The sequence below is a fragment of the Hippopotamus amphibius genome, chromosome 1, assembly GCF_030028045.1.
Source record: "Hippopotamus amphibius kiboko isolate mHipAmp2 chromosome 1, mHipAmp2.hap2, whole genome shotgun sequence".
NCBI classification, from domain to species: domain Eukaryota; kingdom Metazoa; phylum Chordata; class Mammalia; order Artiodactyla; family Hippopotamidae; genus Hippopotamus; species Hippopotamus amphibius.
This window is the reverse complement of record NC_080186.1, coordinates 99,300,417-99,324,969: the sequence shown is the minus strand read 5'-3', so window position 1 is coordinate 99,324,969 and position 24,553 is coordinate 99,300,417. Positions and strand designations below refer to the sequence as shown.

General features: G+C 39.8%; 1 protein-coding gene across 2 annotated transcripts in view; it reads right to left on the bottom strand.

The window, feature by feature from the left end:
* MAGI3 (membrane associated guanylate kinase, WW and PDZ domain containing 3) overlaps window positions 1–21,969 on the bottom strand; it is a 238,567-nt gene extending 216,598 nt beyond the window's left edge. For both annotated transcript variants that reach the window (XM_057701704.1, XM_057701981.1), the window contains exon 1: window positions 21,513–21,969. In XM_057701704.1, the coding sequence (XP_057557687.1) occupies window positions 21,513–21,828 (316 nt within the window). In that variant the 5' untranslated portion in view covers window positions 21,829–21,969. The remainder of the gene's footprint in view (window positions 1–21,512) is intronic.
* Window positions 21,970–24,553: the final 2,584 nt, after the last annotated feature.

Here is a 24,553-nt window from a genome sequence, read left to right as displayed (position 1 = left end):
CCAGTACTAGGCATCCTCACTGGGCCATTCCACCTAGGAAGGGCTAACAGCCTGGTATATCATGATCATTTATCAGTATGACAGATACTGCTGTGAGGTGAGGGCTGGAGTTTTCCTGTATAGTTAATAATTTAGCAAATAATCTAAAATAATAGACGACTTTTGGAACCAAAAGAGGAAAGAAACTCTTTTTAGCTAAAAGATCTGACATTTGGCTAAAACAGAAAATAAAACTCCAAAGATATTTAGATAATACAGTATAATGAAAAAAAGTATTAGCTCCAGAACCAGAAAGATACAACCTGAGTTATCAAGATCCCCAAAAATGTTTACATTTTTTGACCAAGTAATCCCATGTCTAAGAATGTCATAGCCAAAGTTTAATTTAGTAAAAGAAAAAGTAATTATTGTGATTGCTTCTGGGTGGTAAACGACCGGGTTTTTGTCCTGATTCTTTACACTCTATAGAACTTTTGAATACAGAATTGTGGCAGGGCTGGGATTCAAATTCAGATCTAATAATCAAAACTCAAGCACTAGACCTCTTCGTAAAAAGAGGTTTGCCAACCCCACAAGAGGACTGTTACTCAGAAAAGATGAAGCTGACTTACATTTCAATTCTTACAAAGAATTTCAAAAAATACAGAGAACTCCCTCAACTAATTTATTTTAAACGACAAAATACTGTTACAGACAGCCATCTGGTAAGAAGACAGACCAAGAAGATAACCCTCAAGCAAGAGAAGTAGAATGCCTAAGAAATGTGGTGATAAAAGGGAGCTAGGAAGCACAGATACCTTCCTTATACTGATGCTTTCTGGATTCTGTTAAATTAGGCAGAATAAGTTTAATGGGGTAATTTGAGGAAAAGTTCTTACAGCATCACTTGAAATTCTGTTATTTTGAGTCATATAGGAGTTTAAGGCGGAAATATCCCTGAGTAGGTTCAGCAGTGATAATTCCCTACATCAGTTTAGTATAACTTTGTACAGAATAGGTTAACCAGATAACTTTCCCGACATCTGTTATATAATGGAAGAATGCCAAGTGGTGGGGAGTGCCAACCAGGGAGAGGGTGCTGAGACTAGATTGGGGGGGGGGGGGATTATCAAATGCTAATTCCACTTTATAATCTTACCTATGTCTAGCCCTAAGCCCTATCTCTCCCCTAATGCAAATTATGCTGTTATTGAAGTCTAATCTCAGACACCCTACTTGATTATGACCAAACTGGTACTGATTATGACCAAACTAGCCAGTCTTCCTATGTTAAGTGTAAAGAATTCATAAATATTTCACAGGGATAAATAAGAGATGTCAAAGAAAAAATTCACATATGATAATTTTATACTTCATGAAACCATGTCCATATTCAGTTCATGGGGAACTATATAAATAACAATGTCACATCTCTTTTATTTCTTATTGGACTTTGTTTCCAAAGCTTAAGTTTAAAAAAAAAAAAAAAAAAGGACTTGCTGAATTTGCTGAATTCAAGTGGGTAAAGTCATTTTATGCTCATGCTATGTTTTTTTTTGGGGGGGGGGGCTGGGGGGTGGGGAACAGCATGTGGGATCTTAGTTCCCTGACCAGGGATCAAACCACTGGACCACCAGGGAAGTCCCTCGTGCTGTTTTTAAAAAGAGAAGGTTTTAAAAAGTCAATTCCTAGTTGAGACGTATCCCAAATAAGTTCAAAAGGATATCAATTATGGCTTCTTCTCCCCCCCTACACTTTTCTAATTCACACTAACAAGGAGCTAAACTCCACTCATTTCTCTTTTTCCATGTCAAATCTGGGAGAGTTACCCATGTATTATTCCTCTTGAATCTTTCCATCAAGATGAACCTCTCTTTGAAGCTTTGAGTACGGAGTTGCCTTCCAGGCTAGAAAGTGTTTCATTCATAAATGTGAATTTTCTCAACATTGGTAACAGACCAATTCTACTGATAACCTGCTGGGAGGAGTTTAAATTACTAAAGAGCTATAAAATTAGTAATGTATAATGGCAAAGTACAGAACTATTTAAGTGTCCTGGGGTTGCAAAGCATAGAAATAAAAATGGTCATAGATTAATCCTAGAAAAATCTCTTAAGGAAATAAGTTTAGGGCTGGATTTTGAACAAGTATGGCAAATACTTTAGTATTTAGCTAAATACTTTAGTATATGGCAAATACTTTAGTATTATATGGCTATAATGGAGTATCCACATTGGGTACTAACAAAAGTTTGGAAAGAGCTTGGAAAGAGTTGAGAGAGTTGTTGGAGGATATTAAATGTTAGAACAGAGAAAAACCATAGCAAGGAAAGAACACAGTGCTTTCTTGGGTTAATTTCCTTAAAATTCAAATGATCAGAAGTCAATAAATACTGAAAATATTTATTTTACAAAAAAGCATAAAAATAACATCAATATAAAATAATTAGTTTGACTTCTAAAGACAAATACGTCTCCTATTTCAGTACCAACTTAAATCATTATTTACTTCCAGGTTTGATACTGACAATGGATAACCAAGCTAGTTAATACCATCAGACAAAAACTAAAAGGGCATATTCTGACTCCTTAGAAAATAATGTGCTCACACAATGCAAATGAAAAATCTGCAGCCTATGTCCATATGCATATAACTTTTTACCACAGAGCCTGACGACTTACCTAGATTGAAGATGCTTCTCTACCTTTCTGAACTTCAGCTTTTATTACATTTTTAAACAAACATAGAGCAAAAGATGGAGAGAGATTTTAGGAAACTGAAACAGAAGTCAAAGGCTAAATTCCTTGAAAGAAAGGAACTGAATCATTCCCTCGCATATCTCGGCCTGGCATAGGGCTTAGTGCATAGTAGGCATGTGAGGAACATTTGCTAATTAAATGCAAAGGCCTTGCCAACAAGAGGATTAATGCTTGAAAGAATCCCAAGCTACATTCCTGGACCAAATATCTGAAAATGTTCTCAATTCTACAACATCATATTGTACTTTCCAGCAAGTTCTAAGTGCTAAGCTAACTGTGTAATCCAATCAAATGCAGTAGTAGCACCACATCCTCTGCATTTTGTCTTTGAAGTTTGGATCCAAGTGTTTTTAGCACATAAACCAGTTGGCAGCAAAACTTATCTAGTTCCCAAAATTCATGTTTATTCTTATTTGTAAGTTAAAATATAACCAAATCACAGCTCTAGACTAATGATAACCTGCATGCTAATCCTAGATCCATCAGTAATTAGCTATACGTCCTTGAACATCACTTTTCTCCAAGCCTCAGTATTCTCGTCTGTAAAATGAGGAAAATGGGCATTTCAAAGCCTTCCCTGAGGAAATATATTAATGACTTCGAAACACATTAAAAATATAAGTATTAGCTAGATAAATATATAATTAAGCAAGCAGAGTAAAAAGTTAAGAAAATAATCTAGGTAGGGGATATACCTACTCCACAGCAAAAAAAAAAAAAAAAACCTGTTCAATCCTCCCAAGCTCCCATCTTTTCTATTGCTGGAAACAGTACCAGTTGCTCAAAGCAAAAAACTGGAAGTTATCCTGAATTCCTCTTCCTCCCTCACCTGTAATCAATCAATCAGCAAGTCCTAGTACTTCCTGCTTCAAAACATCTCAAATTGGACTTCCTAGGTGGCGCAGTGGTAAAGAATCCCCCTGCCAATGCAGGGGACACGGGTTCGAGCCCTGCCCTGGGAAGATTCCACATGTCACGGAGCAACTAAGCCCATGCACAACTATTGAGCCTGTGCTCTAGAGCCCGTGAGCCACAACTACTGAGCCCATGTGCCGCAACTATTGAAGCCCACACACCTAGGGCTCGTGCTCCACAACAAGAGGAGCCTGTGCTCTCAGCAACTAGAGAAAGCTCGTGTGCAGCAGCGAGGACCCAGCACAGCCAATAAATAAATAAAATAAATAAATAAATTTAAAAAAACAAAAAAAATCTCAAATCTATGCACTTCATTTCCCTGCCACTACTCTACAGCAGTCCAAGCCATCTTTATCTTTCACATGAACTAAAAGATCTCCCTTCTTCCACTCCTGCCCGCTCCCAAATCATAAACAATGACTTTTTGAAATGTATAGCAGACAATTATTCTCCAGGTTTACACTTCCCAGTGGCACTAAGAATAAATAAAATCCAAGCCCTTTACCATGGCTTACAGACCCTTGTTGACCCCCGTTTACTTCTTTGATCTAATCCCTATCAATTTCACCCACTCCTTTATTAGGTGCCAGACACAGTGGCCTTTCTATTCCAATAACACACCAAGTTCCAACATTAAGCTCTTGTACTTTACAATTCTATTTGACTGAGATGTTTTTTCTCAAATTTTTCACGTGACAGACTCCTTCCTTCTAGTCATTCAACTTGCAGCTTACATGTCTCCTCCTCAGGGAGGCTCTCCCTGACCACCCAACCTAAACAAGACACTCTCATCATCCTGATCTATTCTTTTTACAGCAGCAGAGTACATCACTTATGAGCACAGAATCTGCGGTCACACTGTCTGGATTCAGAGTCCAGCTCTTTGGTTCCTAACTGTGTGACCCTGGGTCTACTAATTGTATGACTTATCTTTTCTGTGCCTTGGTTTTCTCATCTGTAAAAAAGGAAATAGGGTCATTGTGAGACTAAATAGGAAGAACACTTAAGAGCAATGCCTGGCACATAATAAGAACTATGCTACCATGATTAACTCTTTGCCTCCATGATTATTATGGCATTAGTCTATATCTTCTTGTTTATTACCTGTCTTCTAATCAAATGTTAACTCCATAAGAGATCATTTGCCTTATTTATTATTACATTCCCAATGTCTACAATATTATCAAGCACTAAGCAGATGCTCAATTAATATCTGCTGAATTAAAAAATTATTATATCCTTACATTTGATTGTAGTAATATTTCATTTGCCCTCAGTAAACACCTACTTACAATGTAGCTTTTTTCTTTTGCTTAAGTTCCAGAAATTATTTGGAAGAAATAAAGCCAAAAAGCAATATAAACATGCAATATTAAAGATTCCATTAATTTCTTAATTTGTGATTTAAAAATATCTCTTTTAAAAAAAAACAAAAAAAAATTTTTAAGTTGTTTAAAAGAAAATAAGCCAGTCTCCTTTCCTTTTCTACCTTAGCTAAAGCATTAAAAGATAGGTTTAGCTCTCATCTGCTCATTTTCATTATAAAAGTATAACATCTACATATCACCTTTCTTAGAAGTACACATAAATGCAAGTTAAATTGGAGTGATGGTGTTGAGTAGACAGCATGAGCAGGGAAACTGTTCTAAGAAAGAGACATCACCTTCTCTATAATATTGTAGCCCTTGAGGCTTAGGGAATTTATACAGTAATAAGCTTTTATTATCTATCGTATTAATTGTTGAAAGAATAAAAAATATTTGGCTACTCACAGCATATTAATCCACAATTTAATATGTTATAAAGAAGATGATAACTTTAATGAACTGAGATGTTTCTTAAATAACAATATGGATATAGTCATCATTACAATACATATAGATACATATATATTAGTTTCCTAGGGTGACTGTTACAAAGTACCACAAATTAGGTGGCTTAAAACAACAGAAATTTATTCTCTCATGGTTCTGAGGCTACAAGTCCAAAATCAAGGTGTCAGCAGCGCCGTGCTCAGAGACTCTGGGTAGAATCCTTCTTTGCCTATTCCTAGTATCTGCTGGTGGCCATCCATCCTTGGCACTGTCTTATAGCTGTAGCCTTTCAGTCTGCCTGCATAGTCATATGGTGATCTCCCCTCTTGCTGATCCCCTCCCCCCGTATGGTGATCTCCCCTGTGTCTCTTCTGTTCTCAAGGGCCCACCCTACTCAGGAAGATTTCATCTTAAATAATTACATCTGCAAAGACCTTACTTCCAAAATGTAGTGCTGGGTGTTAGGACTTCATACTTTGGGGGGACACAATTCAACACATATCCCTAGGTATATACTGCATTATTACCTAAAGTTACAAACTTTCAACTTGTCATGATATTATTTATCTTTAAGGTAGACACAAATATATTTCTGAAGTCTGATACTTAATAAGAAGGGCCATATTTTTTCTGGTACCAATTCTCCAGGGCCCTGTTATCGCTATGGGTGAATTAACGACTTCATAAGTATGAGAAATAGGTTGGTGATCCCAAATCGTAAATATTCTAAACCTGTTACAAACAAGTGTCATGAATAAAATAACAGTGAAATTCCATTAAACTTCACTAAAAATCCATTTGGATTTATTTAGACCAAAAGATGGGATGGAGATTATGATTTCTCCTCTGTCTTCTATTATGTCTATTAATAGAATAAAACAACTAGTCCTAAACTGTGATATATAAAGTAAAATTACATGTATCAATTCCTGTATTTAGTTACATTATTTTAAAAAACAAATAAACAACAACAACAAACAGGTACTCTTGTTCCCGCTGGTGAACAGATTCCTACAACAACTTGATGTAAAAACTCTGGGCAAGAAAGGAACTAAGTGGTACACATAGACTACACTCTAGCACAACTGTTCTTTCAGGAAAATCATTCTGAGCAGTAAATGTGTAAATATCTCAGTGAGGCTGTACCACTGCTTAGAGAGAGGGGGCTCCACATAAGCACAAAGGATAAATTCTGATCATGTTCCCTCACCTAGTCAGGCCCCCAAAGTTAGAAAATGATCAAAGAAAAGCCATGAGCTTTTAATATAATTTGCACAGATACCACTTCAGTCACTACCAGTGACCGTGATGGAGAAAAACAATATCTTAGGAGCTGAAAAGTTTGCAAACTGTAGATAATAAAAAATATATATACATATTTCCACTTAGTATTTTTGTAATGATAAAATATTTCTATACCGTTTACTTACAATAAGAGATCCCTTAATACATTAAAAGTGTTGGTGAAATTCTCACCTGCATTACAACACTTTGACAGTGGATTAATATGCTACAATTATACAATTTTTTTTTTGGCACACGGGCTTAGTTGCTCTGTGGCATGTGGGATCTTCCTGGAGCAGGGATCGAACCTGTGTTCCCTGCATTGGCAGGCGGATTCTTAACAACTGCGCCACCTAGGAAGCCTACAATTTTTTATTCTTTCATTTAGTAAGAGATTATCCCAAGAGATTATCTACTGGCCTTTCAAAGATCCATTTCCAACCACTATTTTTTTTAAATGACTTTTAAAAAGATAGAGTTTGGTTTACTAAAAGCAGTCCAATTCTAACCTCTAAAACATGGATATCAAATGAACAGTAAAATATTATCTACCTAGAGACCAGGTTTCTGGAATATTTCCAAATCCAGAAATAGAAAAAACAAAAGAAAACATATACACACATGTTCTGGGGGTAAAGAGCAGTAAGGACAAACATAACAGAAGATAGAAGAATACCACCCTAGGTTCACACCCGACCCGCTGAGACTGGATATCCACCAGGAAGAAGTTAAGGAGCACTGCAATTGGCTGGCAGGATCTCTACAAGGTCCGTTTTTCCTTTGGAAAGCAGAGAAGCGTGGGAGAAGCAATCAGAGTAAAGAGAAAACAAAACTGGAACCATGAGCAGAGAGCAGGTGATTAAAGGCAGCTGAAGAGGCTGAGGCTATGCGCTACAGACACAGACAGTCCGGATCTACAGTCTACACCCATCTTAGCAGTCCCTGAAAGCAGAGGCAGGAGCTACACGAATACAGATACCACCTATGTCCCATGATGCTGGCCTTGAAGCTTCAGACAGTTACACAATAACACGTCATTCTGTGTACAAGCAACTACAATAGTCTGTGCATTGTTTACACATGAAAAATACCACAGACTATATATCTATATGCTTATATGAAAAAAATATATATATATTTATATTTATAATAGTCATCCCTTAGTGGAGTTTTCAACCTTATTCTAATGTAAAATGTTTTGGGGGGAAGAGTTTGGAGCAAAAACCACAAGTTACAAAGCTCCCCCCCACCCCAGAAACGCTCATAAATCACACTTCTCTCTCCCTTGTTTACCTCCATCTCTATCCCAGAAAATCTGAACCCAAACTTTTAACACTGCTGTCTCCTCTCCATGAGAAAAAGACATGTAAACATAATAAAATAAAATTTCAAAGTGTTCTATTAAGGTTGATAACACACAGAAACTCACAAGTTCACACAATTCCAAGAACGGGGAATAAAATAGGGTTGGATCTCTTGGAGACTGGAGCTGTATGATGATTCCAGAATGATTCCAGACCTTGGGAAGCGGAGTCTGCGGCCCTTCCCTCCAGCACTCTGCTATTAACACCACTCAGCCTTACATCATGCGTCAGTTTTTTCTGATTACTCATAGTTTCTTCTCCTATAATTTTAGTTTGTACACGGTTCAGCGTGGCCTTTCCAACCTCGACTCACCCTCCCCACCGCTACGATCAGTAGTGTGTTTGGTAAATGCTAACAACTCCCACCACAGCAGTGACACACCATCATATAGCACCGATATTTCTGCCATTCAGAGAGAACAGAGGTAAAGAAACGAGAGAGCACAGATGGTAGTAAAATATAGTGAAATAATTAGGAAATGATGTGGAAACTTAAAAACAAAATAGTTGAACTGAAAGAAACAGTAGAATGGTGGTTGCCAGGGCCTAAGAGATGGGGGAAGCAGGCAGAGGTTGGTAAAAAGGTACAAACTTTCAGTTGTAAGATGAATAAGGTCTGAGGATCTAATGTATCACATGGTGACTAAAGCTGATTAATACTATACTGTATAACCAAAATTTGCTAAGAAAGTAGAATTTAAGTATCCTCATCTCTCCGCCAAAAAGGTAAATATGTGAGGTGACAGATGTGTTAACTAACTCAGTTGTGAGAATCCTTTCACAATATATACGCATAATCAGATCACATTGTTCACCTTAAATATATTACATTTTGTCAATTATACTCACTGAAGCTGAAAAATCATAAGAAAATGATTAATTTTCAGTAGTATCTGTTTTAAATATAATTTAGTTAATCATAATTTTATACAACTTATTTTTTAAATGGTTGTGTTGGACAATCGACACAAAATTCCTGAAAATTTAACAAACTCATGAAAGAGTACAGCTAACTCCAGTGCATCACTGCAAAACCCCTCAGCTGAGGATCCAACCCCAATTGAAAATTCTTTCCTTTCTGTCTTAGTTCAAATTCACAGGAAAGATTCTTACTGGCCCCATTCATCTTTTTAGGCCACAGAAATCATATGTTGCTGACCAGCCTCTGAATTCGCTGCTTCAGTCGAGCTGCCTTCCCTGTCCTTGGATGCCTGCAGCTTGCAGGCAAGGTTGAGATCAAGTGATATAAAACACAGATGTCGCAGCAAGCAGAGATGGCAGGCAGGACAGACCCAAGCTAACCTAGTACGAAAGATCACTACAGATGTTAAAAATCCATCAGCCCTAGATCGTCCCAACTATAGGCCATTTCAGAAAGAGAAGCTCACAGAAATGACAGTGAGTTATCAAGAAAGGGCTATATTGTATTTAACATACTATATTTAATAAGATGCACCCAGCGTCCACCTCCTTACAGAAAGCCTTCCTGAAATGCAGAGGTTAGGAAATTCAAAACTATATTTTCCAGGCTCCTTTACAGCTAGTATTCAGGATGAGAATTTGATTCTACCCTTAAGATGCAGGACACAAAATACAGAAGTTAGCAGTGAGGCAGAGCCTATCAGCCTGTAGGTTTCAGCTGCTTTCAGCTAGCTAAAGAAGGTCACAGACATGTCAGTGTCTAGTCTCCAGCTTCAAGGATGCTGAGGGACAGTGGCAGAAGCAGCGGTGCCAGGTTGAGCATTTCGGCGTCTAGTCACTAGTTCACAGGCATCAAGGAGAAGTTGTCACAGCAGTGGCCAGACGCTACATTTCAAACTTCAAGCGGTTATGATGGCCACAGCAGTGGCTGCTGTGATCCCCCTGATCACAGCAACAGCGGTATTTTCTTGCTGTGGTTTCAGTGGCAACTTCCCGATTGCTACTTTCCTGACTATGGCAGAAGTGGCAGCTCCCATGGCGAGCTGTTCCAAAGTGTCCTGGATGTTATTCTCAGAGGCCTGGCCTAGAACCCAGCCCTCTAGCTCTTCCACAGATTCCCCAAGCAGTGAATTCCCTGCATTGCATCCCTTCTGTTTCCTGCACTGAACCCTGACTTATACTGCAAAGGAGTACATGGGGGATTGACTGTATACAGCACTCATGCCGTTCCTTCGCAGACATAAAAAGGGTCCAATCAAGACGCCACCATTCGCATCTGTCTCCCCAGAATGGCCACCTCAAGCCCCTTTCTTCAATTTTGCTTCACATAGGTGATACCTTCTCCTCTGCTGTGGCCAGCTCACCATGACATGAGACATCTACTTGTCCTGTACCCATCAGGAGCACAATCTCTCAGTAGTGACAGTTATGTCAACTTTCATTACAGCCAGACAAGCTCAAGGACCCTGAACCAAAAGTGCCCCTGATGGTTCATTCACCACATCCCTGAGCAGTCCCTGGCCCTAAAACTCATCTTCCCCCACTGCATCCCCTAGTAAGTCAAGGGGGAAAAAAATCAAAGTATAGCTGGCTCTAAATCAGAGGAATTCATCACTCCTCCAAGCAGAGGCCAGGATGGGACAGCAACAGCAGTCTACCACACAGCAGCACCCATTCAGAAGGACTCTCCTGAAAGCACTGTGAAGAATCTTTCTAATAAGAATAATAAATTTTTCAAAGCTAGAACAATTAACAGTAAAAAATACTTAAGTGTTCAGCTGTTACACCAGCTAACAATATTCTGACTATTTAAATCTTAACCATAAGCTACAGCATTGCAGAAGACTAAAAATGCCCTGAAAACCTGAAGCATATAACGATCACAATTCTCTCTCGTGCTCCAACTTCTGGGTTACCACTGCCTCCAACGACACTCGTGCATACTGATGGCCTAACAGACGGAGTCATTGTGCTATACTTAATTCCAAAAGAAGGCAGATTTCATAAAGGGGCAGAATATGTTTAACCAGCCTAATTCTTTTTTCACAAATTTCTTACAGAAATTCTTCAGCCAGAAATCAAAACAATAAAAGGAACCTGAGTTCTAGTCCCTGCTCCGCCAGCTTCGCGCTGAGCAGAGTCACCTGTCATTGCTAAACCTAACTTATTTATCTGTAGACAAAGGGTATTGACTGGATTGCTATGGTTCCGTCCAATCGAGTGACTCACTTTAAGCCCAAATAGAAAACATAACAGCACAAACACTTGAAGAATAAGAGGTGCCTGTACTCCACGGTCTGCTTTAACTGCCTCTTCAAAGGAACCACCTTACTGTTCGGTACTTGAAGGCTAGAAGAAGAGAGATTGACTTGAATACCATGAGTTAATCTACATTTTATTTAAGCCAAGTATACTTTGAACAGAGTCTGCATACTTATTAAAAATTCCTAATTCCAAAACACATTCTTACATTCCTCAGAACATTTTTCTTGTCTCAAGATAAGTGTGCTAACACACACCTTCCCGGGGAGTAAATTTTAGAGCAAGTGAACAGGGAACACAAGAACAAGATATCCCTTCCAGTTTCAAGTGTACGGTTTTCACAAGTATATTCACCCTAAAAGTATCTGAGCTTTCACATGCACCTGCTGAAAATATTTTCTGACGAAGAGAGCCAGAATTAAGGCTGACCTTCTGTTTGATTAGTAATTCTTGGGAACTACTGCTTTATCATGCAACTGAACTGTCAAGATTAATCTGCACTGCCACAACTTTGTTTAGAAACAGAGCCAAGCAATGAAGCTTTTATTTTAAGTACTTGCCCAGTGTTTTACTGCATTTAACACCCACTCAAACAATTCAGAATTGTGGGGGTTTTCCTTTAATAGAGAAAAGGGAAGTAAGAGATTTTTCAGATATAATGAAATTATATTCTATCTGGAATGCAAAGAAGGAAGATTCAAAACTGTTTCAGTTCATAGTGCTCCCGTGAGTCTGTGTGACCTGCATGCTAATCTTTCCAATCTTCAGTTTTCTCACATGTAAAAAGGAGATGATAATCCCCGACTCATGAGGAATAACAACATATGCACTTTTTACAGGAATACATGCATGCCAACACATTCAAATGAGATGGGTGTACAACACCCTGACATACAATGGTTACTCAATAAGTGGCAGCTAGCATTATCATGACAAGTCCCCAACTCAGAATATTCCTATTAGACTTAGAGTAAGGTTGTCAACTTAGAGCTGCCACCAAAGGGAGGCTGATGTGTCATTTCACTCATCAGCATTACATTGTGAGATAGCTCCAGTTAGCAAATCTAACTCTCTTCAAAGGAAACTGAGTCTTTCATTAGCATGTACATTTCAACTTATATCAAACACTGAAATTACTGAATAGTATGCTTAGCTAAAATTAATAATATTTTACAGAGTGTTCTGCCAAAAGCTACAGAGGTAGGTTAAGATATAGCTCCATGAGGAAGGCTATATTATTTTAACAGTTTTCATGACTTCATTAATCAATATAGGAACTAATATTGGAGAACTCTGGTCCTAATAGGGCTCTGAAGTAGGAGCAGTAATTTTCCAAATATGGTCTAAAGATACAAGAAAGACATGAACTAACCTAAAAATCAAAGCCCCTGCTATGATTCTTATTGACAAATCATACCCAGTTCCATGGATGTTTGTTTTTATGCACAGTAAATGTATTTATCAATAACCTTCCAACATTTAACATTCACTAAATGGGAGGGAGGCTCAAGAGGGAGGGGATATGGGGGTATATGTATAAATGCAGCTGACTCACTTTACTGTACAGTAGTAACTGGCACAACAGTGTAAAGCAATTATGTTCCAATAAAGAGGTGAAAAAACAAACAAACAAACATTCACTAAAGGTTCAACTACCAGACAACACTCGGCAAAACTGCAAACTCCCACTGTGTGTGTCATATATAAAGTGACGGATGATCTTAAAATTGTTTTATGGCAAAGTTGAAGACATTAATACAGTAATTAGAATATAAAAATAGTGTGGAAAGATATTCAGAGTACCTGCCCCTCTTTCAACCCTCCACCTTTACTCCAAGTACCTCTGTGGAGGCAAGAAAAAGCAACCCTGTGTTTAGCTGATTGTTTAGGTGGTTAAACAGATTCACATTTCACTCCTAAGCAGTGTTTCAAACTTAAAAACGTCACTGAAGTAGTTCCTTTATGTATAAGTTCTATAAGATCATGGTTTAAAGGTATCATTAGGGAGCCCTTGGAAAGAACGCAATAGTAATTCAGTCAATTTATGTTTTAAAAGACCATTGTTTTAAAAGCAAACCATCTTAGAGAGCAACTGGTGTAGAATTTCATTTTCAAAACGGTACAACATTAAGTTTTAAAAACTGCATTAACTAGACTAATAATCATTTTCTCAATGTCAAAGATAATTAAATGATCCTCCAAAGTATTCTATCTACCTAAGAACAAGCAGCATTGATTTGGAGAATCTTATTTGATATTAAAAAAATCCAAAGAAAATTGAAGAAAAACCCAAGCAGCACTTTTAAATTGTGCACATTAAGGTATCAACATCTCAATTTTTTAAAGAGCCAGCACTTAAAGCAGTTTTTAGATAAAAACGTCAAAAATGATAATATTTAAGCAAAATATTTGAGTAAAATCAATGCCTCAGTTGTAGTCTACAGCCAATATCTGGTTTTTAAAAATGAGAGCTTTATGACAACCATGTACTGCTGTTGGCTTCAAAGCAGGAGAGATTAAATGTTTTAAAAGAGGTCATTTCCTGCAGTGCTGTGTCCCCAGCAACCATCTTTTGAGGAACTACCCCTCCCTTATCTCTTGGGGTTCTGGTACAGTTATTAATCACACTGTGCTTTCTATACTCAGCTGTGAAAGTGGACATATCACCCAGGCCTGACCAATCATGGTACCCCATGGCTCTCTCTCCACAACTGGTCTGTGATGGGTACAAGGCCAATCAAAGTGACTCGGCTTAAGATCTGATTTGTTATTGGAGTCCAGAAAAAAAAAAAAGATGAGAAGATTTAAGGAACCTAAATGACTTGAGGGGTTGAGAGCCACCTTTCCTGCTACACAGAGCCGAGCTCAGAAAGAAGCCAACCTGGAGGAAAGATAGTCAAGTAACAGTCCCTGAGAACAAGAGTTTAGCTCTTACTGTCCAATGCCTGGGTTTTCACGCACATAAGCCAATACATTTCATCTTAGCCTAAACTAATCTCAGTAGTGTTTCTGTCAGGATTCGCAGTACAGAACCCTTACCAACACAAAAACTGACATGAATTCGAAATTTCTTTCCTTTCCTGCTGAAATCTAAGCTACATACCACAAGATACCTGTTGCAAACTGGATAACCATACCCGAAGAGTAATATAGGGGGTGGGGGGTGGGATGAATTGGGAGATTGGGATTTACATATATACACTAATATGTATAAAATAGATAACTAATTTAAAAAAAGAGTAATATAGGACTACTCCATTAAAGCGGATTTTTTAAAAGTTATTTTCTTAGAGGAAAAAACAAAGCCAGTTTAACATAGTTCTACTTAAGTTCAGAAATAGAGCATTTATTAATAAATGCCTATTTTTCCTCCCTTTTGAAGTATTTTCATTTCATAAAATTACTTCTGTTAAATGTCATCATGTATAGTAAAATCCTATTTTTCACAGTCACATATAATTCCCAACCAGAACAACGAGATACAGGGTAACCTCTCACAAACTTCCCTGAAGCAAGAAAAATAATTATGTGTTTAAAATTCTCTGCAAAAAAATATAGCAAAGGGCCTAAGATGCCAGAAAATTTTAATTAACTAGATCAGTTACTGTTCATATTGCATACCCAAGATGAGAAGGAAAGCTTCTAAATAGAATGGATCCTAATTATTAAATTTGAATCAAAATATCTTTCCAATTCCCATTCCATAATATTAAAAACCCTAGACCCCAAATAAATTATAACAGAAAAGTTTAAGCCTCTATATTTCTTACTGAGTCTCTCAAACAATATGTCCAGGATGAGTGTTAATAAAACAATGTACAGCTTATGAGTACAGTTGGTCTTTTCTCAGGTATTTAGATATGTCATAAGTCAAATTATGCTCTCCTGGCCATGCTGGGATGTCTCAAATTGGGAGGGGAGAGGGGAGAAATACTCCTGGGAACCCCTGCAATGCAGCTGTGCAACAATTAAATTGCTAGGGACAGGCGGGAAATGGAGATGTAACAGTTTATCCTTTTCACTGGAAGTCAGTCAACTTCTCTAACAAAAGGGAAGGCAAAGTTAGGGTGGGAATATATTTTCATTTCCCGTTGTTAGAGTAGCGAAGTGTATTCGCCCATAAAATTGGCCAGGCTTCCAAGGCAACCCAAGAAAGCCTATCAACCATAAAGAATATAATACTAATGGTAATATTTCAGCTACATTATGGGTTAAGTAAAAATACTCACAGTATTAAATTATGAGTTGAGGAATGCCAAAGGTGGAAATAGTATTAAGCACCTTATCAGAATTATTTATCAGAAGAAAAAACATTTCAGTTCTAATTAAAAAAAAAAATAGGAGACAATTCATAACGGAACTACCTACACATTTAAACAGTATGATTTTCCCTGTATTTTCCAATTATTCTATAATGTGGGTTTTGTGCTTTTACAAAAAATAAAGTTTTACAAACACACAAAACACACACAAAAACTACTGATAGGGACTATATACTGTAGACCTTTCTGTACTGAACATTCTTGTCCCATGTTTTGCTCCTCCTCTGCTTCTTACCTGCTACTGAGAGGATCTTAATTCCACTCAACCAAAACATATCCATCTTTCAAAGCCCAGTTGAGTTCAAAATTCTCCATAACTCCCTCCCCAACCACCCAAGTCGGGAAATAAGGGCTGGTGGTAAAGACTCTAACAAGACATAAAAAACAATGAATCCTTTCTTTCACCTCATGTACACATTTAACTTCTGTAATTCACTATGCATATCCAGCTGAGGATAATTTCTCCGCATTAAAAGGTATTTTTTTTGTAAAAACACCTCTCTTTAATGCAAGCAAACTACTTCATCTGGTGTTCAACCAAAACAGAGCAATGGGTTCCAGCATGGGTGAGACACCTCCTAAAAATGGTATAATACAAACACAATGTATAAAATACACTGTAAAATAAACTACAAATTGTATTGTAAAATGCATTGTAAATAGAATACAAATATAATGTATTTTAAGGGCAATTTAACTTTGAAGACTTTTCAAAAGATAATTTTGTTTATATTTGATTTCCCTCTTTTTGTCAGCCTTTAACTTGAGCATCCTTTCTCTCCAAGATACAACTCCACACCACTTTTTAGAACAGCATGCTGGGCAGCCAATTAATTATCCCAGTTTCTACCAAAACTCTTACTAAAACTTACCTAAAGAGATTTGTTTAAGTATTGGGAGAAAAGTGAAAAAGGTAAAATCCTTCCTACAGGTATTGCTTACCAATGAATCATGAAGCTCCCAAGAAATTGAGAACTTCCTGAAGACAGAGACCATTTCTGACTCATTTTTATACTTTATGTTTTTATAACGCCAGCGCTAGCTCACACAGTGGGTTCACCACTAAATGTTTGTGGAGGGAATGAATGTGTGCCAGTAATAGAACTTTTATTTTTTCTCTTTATAAAGGAAAAGGAGCATTTCTGGGAAAACATTTTGAATAATATTTGTTCAAGGAGAAGAGCAAAGAACTTGCCTCTCTTCCGCCATAAACAAGTCTCTCGCGACACCAAGCCTCCGAGCTACTGAAAATCTTACCCTTAAGAAGTTTTAAATAAAGGGCACTCATTCTCTCTACCAAAATGTAGTATGGCAAGTAGATTACGTCTCAAAATTTTAGAAGAGAAACAAAAATAATTAACGATAGAAGACACAGTTCTAATCTTTAATAGCAAAACAGTTATCCTTTGTCAAATCACAACCAACCGAAAACTGGCTTGGAAATTGGCAGAGTTTGAAATTGGTAAGTCATATTGAAGTGGTTCATAAAAATGAAGTTCTCCTACAGTACACTCCCCAAATCCTAAGTGCCCACAAAATTTACAGAGCACTTAGGGGTTATATAGTAAAGACATTATATGAAACTATTCACCTGAGAAGATTATGCACTGACTTCATAAGTCAGAGACTTGAACAAGTGGAAGAGATTTGTTTTACCATGTGTGTGTGTGAGAGAGAGAAAGAGAGAGAGAGAGAGAGAGAGAGAGAGAGAGAGTAGAGACCAGGAGAAAAAAAGAGGGGAAAAAAACCCACTTATAACAAGAGGTTTTATAAAGTACATCCCAGGATCTCTGAAGAAAAACACTTTATATTTCTCAGGAACACAGAGTCATGTCCCATAAAAATCAGTTTTAGCATTAAACTGAATAAAATTAAAATGATCTGAAAAGTGAAAGAGACAAACGTTAAGAGTTTGTTCTGCCGCTGTGGTATAAGCCCAATTGTCATCTGAATTGAAGGTGCTGATGAATAGAGTCCAGAACCCAAACCTTGAGTTATTAAAACCAACTTGAGACCCTAAAAATTGTTACCAAACTTTCAAAAAGCAGGAAAGTTTCGAATTTAAAGTTTATCAAAATTTGATGCTATTTTCCCCAGCAAAGGGGCTGCCTCACCCAGTCTCTTACTTCTATTGGTTAAAAAAAGATAACAAGAAATGTTTTTATATTGCAAACCTAGGAGGCTAGCAATTGCTCTCACCTTTTGCTTCTTTAAATGTTACAACCACCTAAATAAAACTCAAGTCCCAAAGTATCCACTAAATCAAAAAGAATAACAAAAAGATCCAAAAGCTGAGAGAATAAAGGCGTAGAGTTATTCATTACTGGCATAACAGAAACATTCTTACTTAAAAGCATTTCAGAATGTTTCTTCATCAGTGGGAAAAGTATTTCTAGGAATGTGTTCATTTTAACAAAATTCCCTTATAAGTTGGATATCTCAGAGTCAGTGGTGAAGACTTTTACCTACACTTAACATTAAACAAGATCTGTTTCAAATTAGCTTTTGTTTAAACAAACAAACATTGTTCCTCATGATTTGTATCTCTAGATCTAGTACTAGACAGGGTAGCAAATGCACTATGTGCATGATAATGCAGTAGAAAAGGATTTCATGTACTTACTGTATCAATATTTAACCTGGAATAAAGTCCACATAGTTCACAACCACTGAAATATGTGTTTAAGGTATATGAAGCAAATACTCCATAATACTCTGCACAATCATAATTTGAGGAATTTTAGAATAAAATTAACTGCTTCTATCATTAATCAGAACAGAAATTGTTTAAAAATATACTCTGAAGTAAAATCAAAGAAACTTATTCTGCTCACAGGACTATGTCATGAAACAATTCCACCAGAGGTCCAAAGTTCAACTTCCTTTACTACCAGGAAAATACAAAGTTCAAATTCAAATGAAAATTTTTCTCTTGCAGAAAACGCAAATGACAAGGTTGTAATTAAGAAACAAGTGACGATTTGGGCCAAGAATTAGGTGGAGCAGGAAAGTAGTGAATACTAAATACTACATTAATAGTAAGATTTCAATAAGAAATTTCCTAATTCTCTCACAAAAGCCTCAGATTAGGAACCATATTTTAAAGAGTTACTTTCAAATCTCCATTACAGATTAGAACAAAAGAAAGTAAATAAATAAAACCCCAAGTCAAAGCTAAAAACAGTCACTGCCAGAAAGAACCCTCCTTAAATCATCTGGGTACTGGCTTTGGCTAAGCTTCCTTTAACATCTACTAAATGAAAGGAGAAACCAAGAAAGAAACGGTGCTACGCCAGTTATATCCTACAGTCCAGCTCATCCTTCCACGGTGGACTTTGTCAGAAAATATGAGGTCACTCCCCACTAATAATACATCTTATACAAGTAGCTGAATGCACTCTTGCATTGTGCTAGTCTCTAAATGGCATGTTATAAATAAGTTTAATAAAGAGTTATTAATCAAGACAAGAGACAGAGTGCTAAGTACACTTTAAAATACATTATTAAACTGAAAAAATCCATTTCTCTCATGAAGTTTAGGTAAAAGGAGGGGGGAAAATCCCTTTCTAAATTCCCTTACTTTGTATTTTTATACTTTTCAAGTTTAATCCCAACAGTATAGAATCTTTGTCTCCTCTGGAGATAATATATATGCTGTTTTTAATCACACTCAAAGTTTTACAAATAACCTCTTCAAGTTCTTAGTTTCTAATATTTAAAGTCATGTGCAAAAAGTTTGCTATTTTATAGCAAATGTTTACGTAAAGCCATTTAAGAAAGCAATCTAAGATAATGCCTAACATGAGGCTATTAAACAACACTATTTTTAAAAGAAATCAACAACTTGCTTAGAAACAAGAATATTAATCTCGGATGACATATAGTGGTATCCTTTAGACATTATTGAAGCAGAGTGTATCTTTAAAAAAACAGGTGTACTATTCAGAACTTTTATTATTAATGATTACAAAATGTGCTATACCCAGTACATTCTATTTTGGCTAAACATTTAAAATAGGACAGTATGGAAGAGGAAAAATTTTTATTACTACAAAAATGTCAACTACATTCTGGGGCATATGTTTTTTTTTTAAACACAGTTAATTAACATCACTGAACACACTCTAAGCTTTACTCTAAGCTTTGAATTATTTTGTTAAATTTTATATAAAGCCTTTAATAACATGCAGACATTAATAACATGCAGACCAGACTAATATCAATGAAAGACACATTTTCCCAGTCTTCTACAAGAATCACAATAGCTTGAGAAAGTATCAACTTCCTCCTCAATCATCTTTGAAATTATTTTTAAAAACAAGTTATACTCTCATATAGGCTCCCAACTAATCAAAACAAAACACAAAGCAATGATGTAAGTGTTCTCAGTATTCCCTGATTCATGGGATTTGAACTAAATCTCACGTAGACCAGTAATGCTGTATATATAGTATTTTGCAGAAAGTGCCTGACTGAATTACAGCCCCCAAAGCCTTTGCTCTACCCTTCATATATGGCTCTAAAGGTCTGAAATAAGAAAGATTTTTTAATTCAAAAAAAAACTATAAAGAAAAAGATGTTTGAAGTCTGCCAAACTTTTTAAAATTAACAATAAAAAAAAAAAAGAAAACCTCATATAAATCCATAAGCTTAAAATGAATGTCATGGAATAGACCATATGAAGAAAATCTTAAGATTGCAGGGACATGTGAGTGTGTGTGTATACATCCACAATACACACACATGTGGATACTGCACCACAAACCATCAGTTCCCATTAAGCCTAAGGACTACTAGAGAGATATTTCCAAAGTGAGCTGCTGAGAAAGAAGAAAAAAAAAAAAATGTGAGGGAGACAACATGTTAAATTTTTCTCCAGAATTTTCTAGCATTTTGCAGTGTACGGATGGACTGATTTTTCTAGCCCAAGTCATAATTAAGCAGACCATTATAAATAAAAATGGTTTTATTTCTAATAACGTTGTAGTCATAATTCTCTCCCCTACAAACATCTCAGGAAACAGAACCACATTCTACCAATGCTGAAACGACCAGCGACGTTATCGACAACAAATACATGAGGGCTGTTACCTCCTATCAGATTTCACTGTACGCAGTCTGATCAATGCTTTGAAACTGGCAAGTATGCCATAAATGTAACGAGCTTTGCAGCAGATTTTTACTAGCATAAAAGACACCAGAGCAACGGGAGCCTTTGCAACCCACTACTTCAACAAAATTCCGCAAAATCAACGATTTTACTCCTAGGAGGCACCTAGGTCTTCCTTCGAAACCCAGACTATTCAACAGCTCCCTGCAAGAACACATCCTGCCACAAATCGCATATTGTACACCATCGTTACCCAGACACCTGAACCACCTGGGCTGACAAGAGTTAGGCTGTCAGCTCCGAGGTGCTGCTAGTGTGCGAGAAACACTGAAGCAGCTAAGCTCTCCCAGATACACTAGGTGGTAACCTTGGCACCAAGTGCCTTAGTAGTAAAGATCTTTTCCTCTATTACAAAATGCGTTAAGACTGTTCCAAAGAAAATGCTACAATCCTGAGGACCTCTTCCACAAAGAACAGAAAAAGGCTGGTTTTTTCCTCTGGTCAAAAACTGCGGTGGGAGATGGAGCTACAAATTAAGGAAACCCAGCTTCTGGTGGCAATCCTGCGACAGCCAGCAGAGCAGCCCGGCCAGGCCAGAGCTCAGTTTTCCCACCGGCAAAATGGGAATCACCACCGCCACCCCTCCTCCTCAACAGGGGGTCCGGCACACCCAGGAGGTGCACGATTACCCCGGAGGACAAGCGGTGGGGTGGGGCCGCCGCTCCCCAGACGCCCACCCCAGACTCTCCCCATCCCGCGACAGAAAGGCAGGGTCGGCGTACCTGGCCTCACAGTCTTGAGACGGATGGGTTCGCGGAAGTGGCGGATGACAGCCAGGGTGTCGCGGTGGGTGAGCCCGCTGACAGGCGTCCCGTTCACCTCCAGCAGCACATCCCCCGGGCCGGGCGCCTTGCCGGAGACGACGCAGCAGGTGCCCCCGCCGGGCTCCTCGCGGAGCCGCCCCAGGTAGGGGAACTCGCCGCGCTCCGCGCCGCCGCGGATCTCGGCGCCCAAGTCGCCCGGGGGCCCGGCCCAGGACACCGCGCACTCCTGCACCTTGCTGAGCCAGTGCTTCTTCTTCTTCAGCGTCTTCGACATCCCGACGCCCGCTGCACCATGGGGGAGACCCTGCGCGGGCGCCGCTCCGGCCCCCTCTCAGCCTGGGGGGGCCCCGGGCGGACCGCGCAACCCGGCGAGGGGGGCCTCGCCGCTCGGACGCCCCCCCACCCCCGACCACAGCCCGCGGGGGGCCCGGCCGCTCCAAGCCCCGAGACGCCCCTCGGACGCCCCGCCCGGCGGCGCTCCCCGGGGCCGCCCGGGTTAGGCTGAAGAAAGGCGCAGGGGATTGTCCCCGGGCGGCTCCAGAGGGGTTCCGGGCGGGGTCGCAGCCGACGGCCGGCCCCCGGTTTCCGCGCCCCAGCGGCGGGAAAAGCAGAAGCAGGGGGGCGGGGAGGCGAAGGGGGAAGAGCCGGAACGGGAGAAAACCCGTCGGGGGCGCGCAGCAGCGCGCGTAGAGCCGTCGCAGGATCGACCGCGGCCGCTGCGGAGCTGGAGCGCGGAGACCAACGCCTGCCCGAGCTGCCAGGAAACTGCCGCTTTCAAACCCGCCGCAACCTCCTCCTCCTCTTTCCCTTCCCCCCCGCCCTCGCCCATCCCTCACCCAGAGCCCCGCCCCCTCCCGCCGCGCGGCGCCCGGCGCGCTGCCGTCACGGGCCGGGCGCTTGGGAACGAGCCCCGGCTCTCGACTCCCTCGCCGGGGATTGGCCTCCGGTGGGCAGGGGGCGGACCCTCGACGAGGACGAGAAGCCCCGATTGGTTGCTGCGAGTGGAGGAGGCGGGCACTAGGATGACTGAAGTTTAAAGACAGTGGAAAAAAGAAGTTTGAAGAGTGAGGGAGGGCAGGAGGAGGTGCTGCGGAGTGGGGCCGGCTCTAGATCGCAGGGCCGAGAGAGGCCCTCCGAGCAGCGGCCGGAGCCAGGAGAAAACTCGGCTGGGAAGAGCAACGGGAACTCCCCGAGGTGGAGGCGTGGCTGGCGGGGGGCCCGGCCGGGCGGAGGGGGGGGCGGAGCATGGGAGCCTGCACCCGGCGCAGAGATAAGAGGGTGTACTTTGGAGAAGAGAGGATGTGCCAAGTCTGAGGGCAGAGGTGGCGGAGCCTCGGGGTGGCCAATTACAGCTGACCACTTACAATGAGTCGATGTTTCTCGTTCGTTCATTCCTTCAGCAAAAGTTATTGAACGCCCATTGAGGCAAAGACTCCGGAGTCTGGTTGATGAAAGGTAAAATAGAATCCTGCATACTGCTGTGTGAGCTCAGGCATATTAGACAGCCTCTCGGAGCCAGAGCAGCCTCCGGCTGATAAGTGGAGATAATTATACCCTTCCAAGTTATTGTGAAAATTACATGAGATACAGTCTAGTGTCTGCCAGGGGGTGGGTACTTCTCACCATCTAATAGCTGAGGAAGAGGAGGATGACTATCAGACACGTATCAGACATTGTGCTGCATGTGTCAGACATTGTGCTGCATGTATCAGACATTGTGCTACATGCTGGACTTCAAGGTTGAAGAAAACGGAGGTCCCACTCTCTAGGAGGTCACAGTCTAGTAGGAGAGACTGACACGTAAGACTGCTTGAGGTGAGGTAGGGTGGGGTAGAGTGGGTTAGAAGGTGGATTAGAAAACAGCCTAGTAGCTAGCAGACCTGGACTGAAGTCCTGGCAAGCTGTTTACTTGCTATTTGACCTTGGCCAAATCTCAGTTTCAAGTTTACTCACCTGTAAAGGAGATGGGGAGAGAACTAACAGTGAATAAAGGACATCTTAGGTCCCTTCCAGCACTAATTTTTCACAAACTCTTGCGCTTTCTCTCCTCCCTGACTTGGCTCACACTCTGCCTTGTCTTTGTATTTAAAACAATCCTATCCATCCTTAGCCCAAATGCCATCTCTTCCAGGTCGCTTTCTCTGATATCTTGTCCTCAGGTGGAAAGTGTTTTCTAAGCTATGATACTTTCACTTTTGAAGTATGACATTTATGTAGTCTCCTGCCTCCCTTTAATGGTTGGGGAAAGCCCTTATTTAAACTATGCATAACTCCACAGAATCTCACCACGTCTCAGACTGATGTGGACAAAATCACTGCAGCTGTTGAAGCTTGGGCCATTGTATCAGTCAGAGCCTAGGCAGGAAACAAATGGCACTTTACAAAGATGTGGGCAGGGTGTGGGAAACCCCAAGGGAAGTGTGGAACCCTGGGGCTACAAGCTCCTAGATCTATAGAAGCAAGGGAAGAAATAGTTACCAAAACTCATCACAGAAAGGGCAGCCTGATAGGAGCTTGTGACCTTCAGTCAGGGATGCAGTCAGCCTAAGTAATCACCCAAGGATGAAGCTGGAGGATTTCTCTCTCACTCACCTCCCTCTTCCATCCTCCTGCTGGTACATCCCAATAGCTAAATCGAACCAGGAGCCAGAGGGCAAGAGAGCCTTTTGAAGCAGTTCCTATCAGTCAGTCACACAGAGAAGAGGAAGCAGAGCATCTGGAGAGAAAAAGGGAAAATATCCAACATAGTCATCATGTGGATTGCTCAGATTTAGCCAGATCTGACACAAAGCTGGAGTAGTTTCTTTTTTTCTGAACTACTACCTACACTAACGGATTCCTGGATGAAGTCGTGATAACCCCCACCTCATTTATTTTTGCAGCAATTCTGGGAAAACATCTTTCCCTGCCCAGATTGTATCCAGCAGGATATCTTTGGTCACAAGGAACAGAATATCTAACAGTAGCTTAAAGCATGGGGTTATTACATCTTTAACATG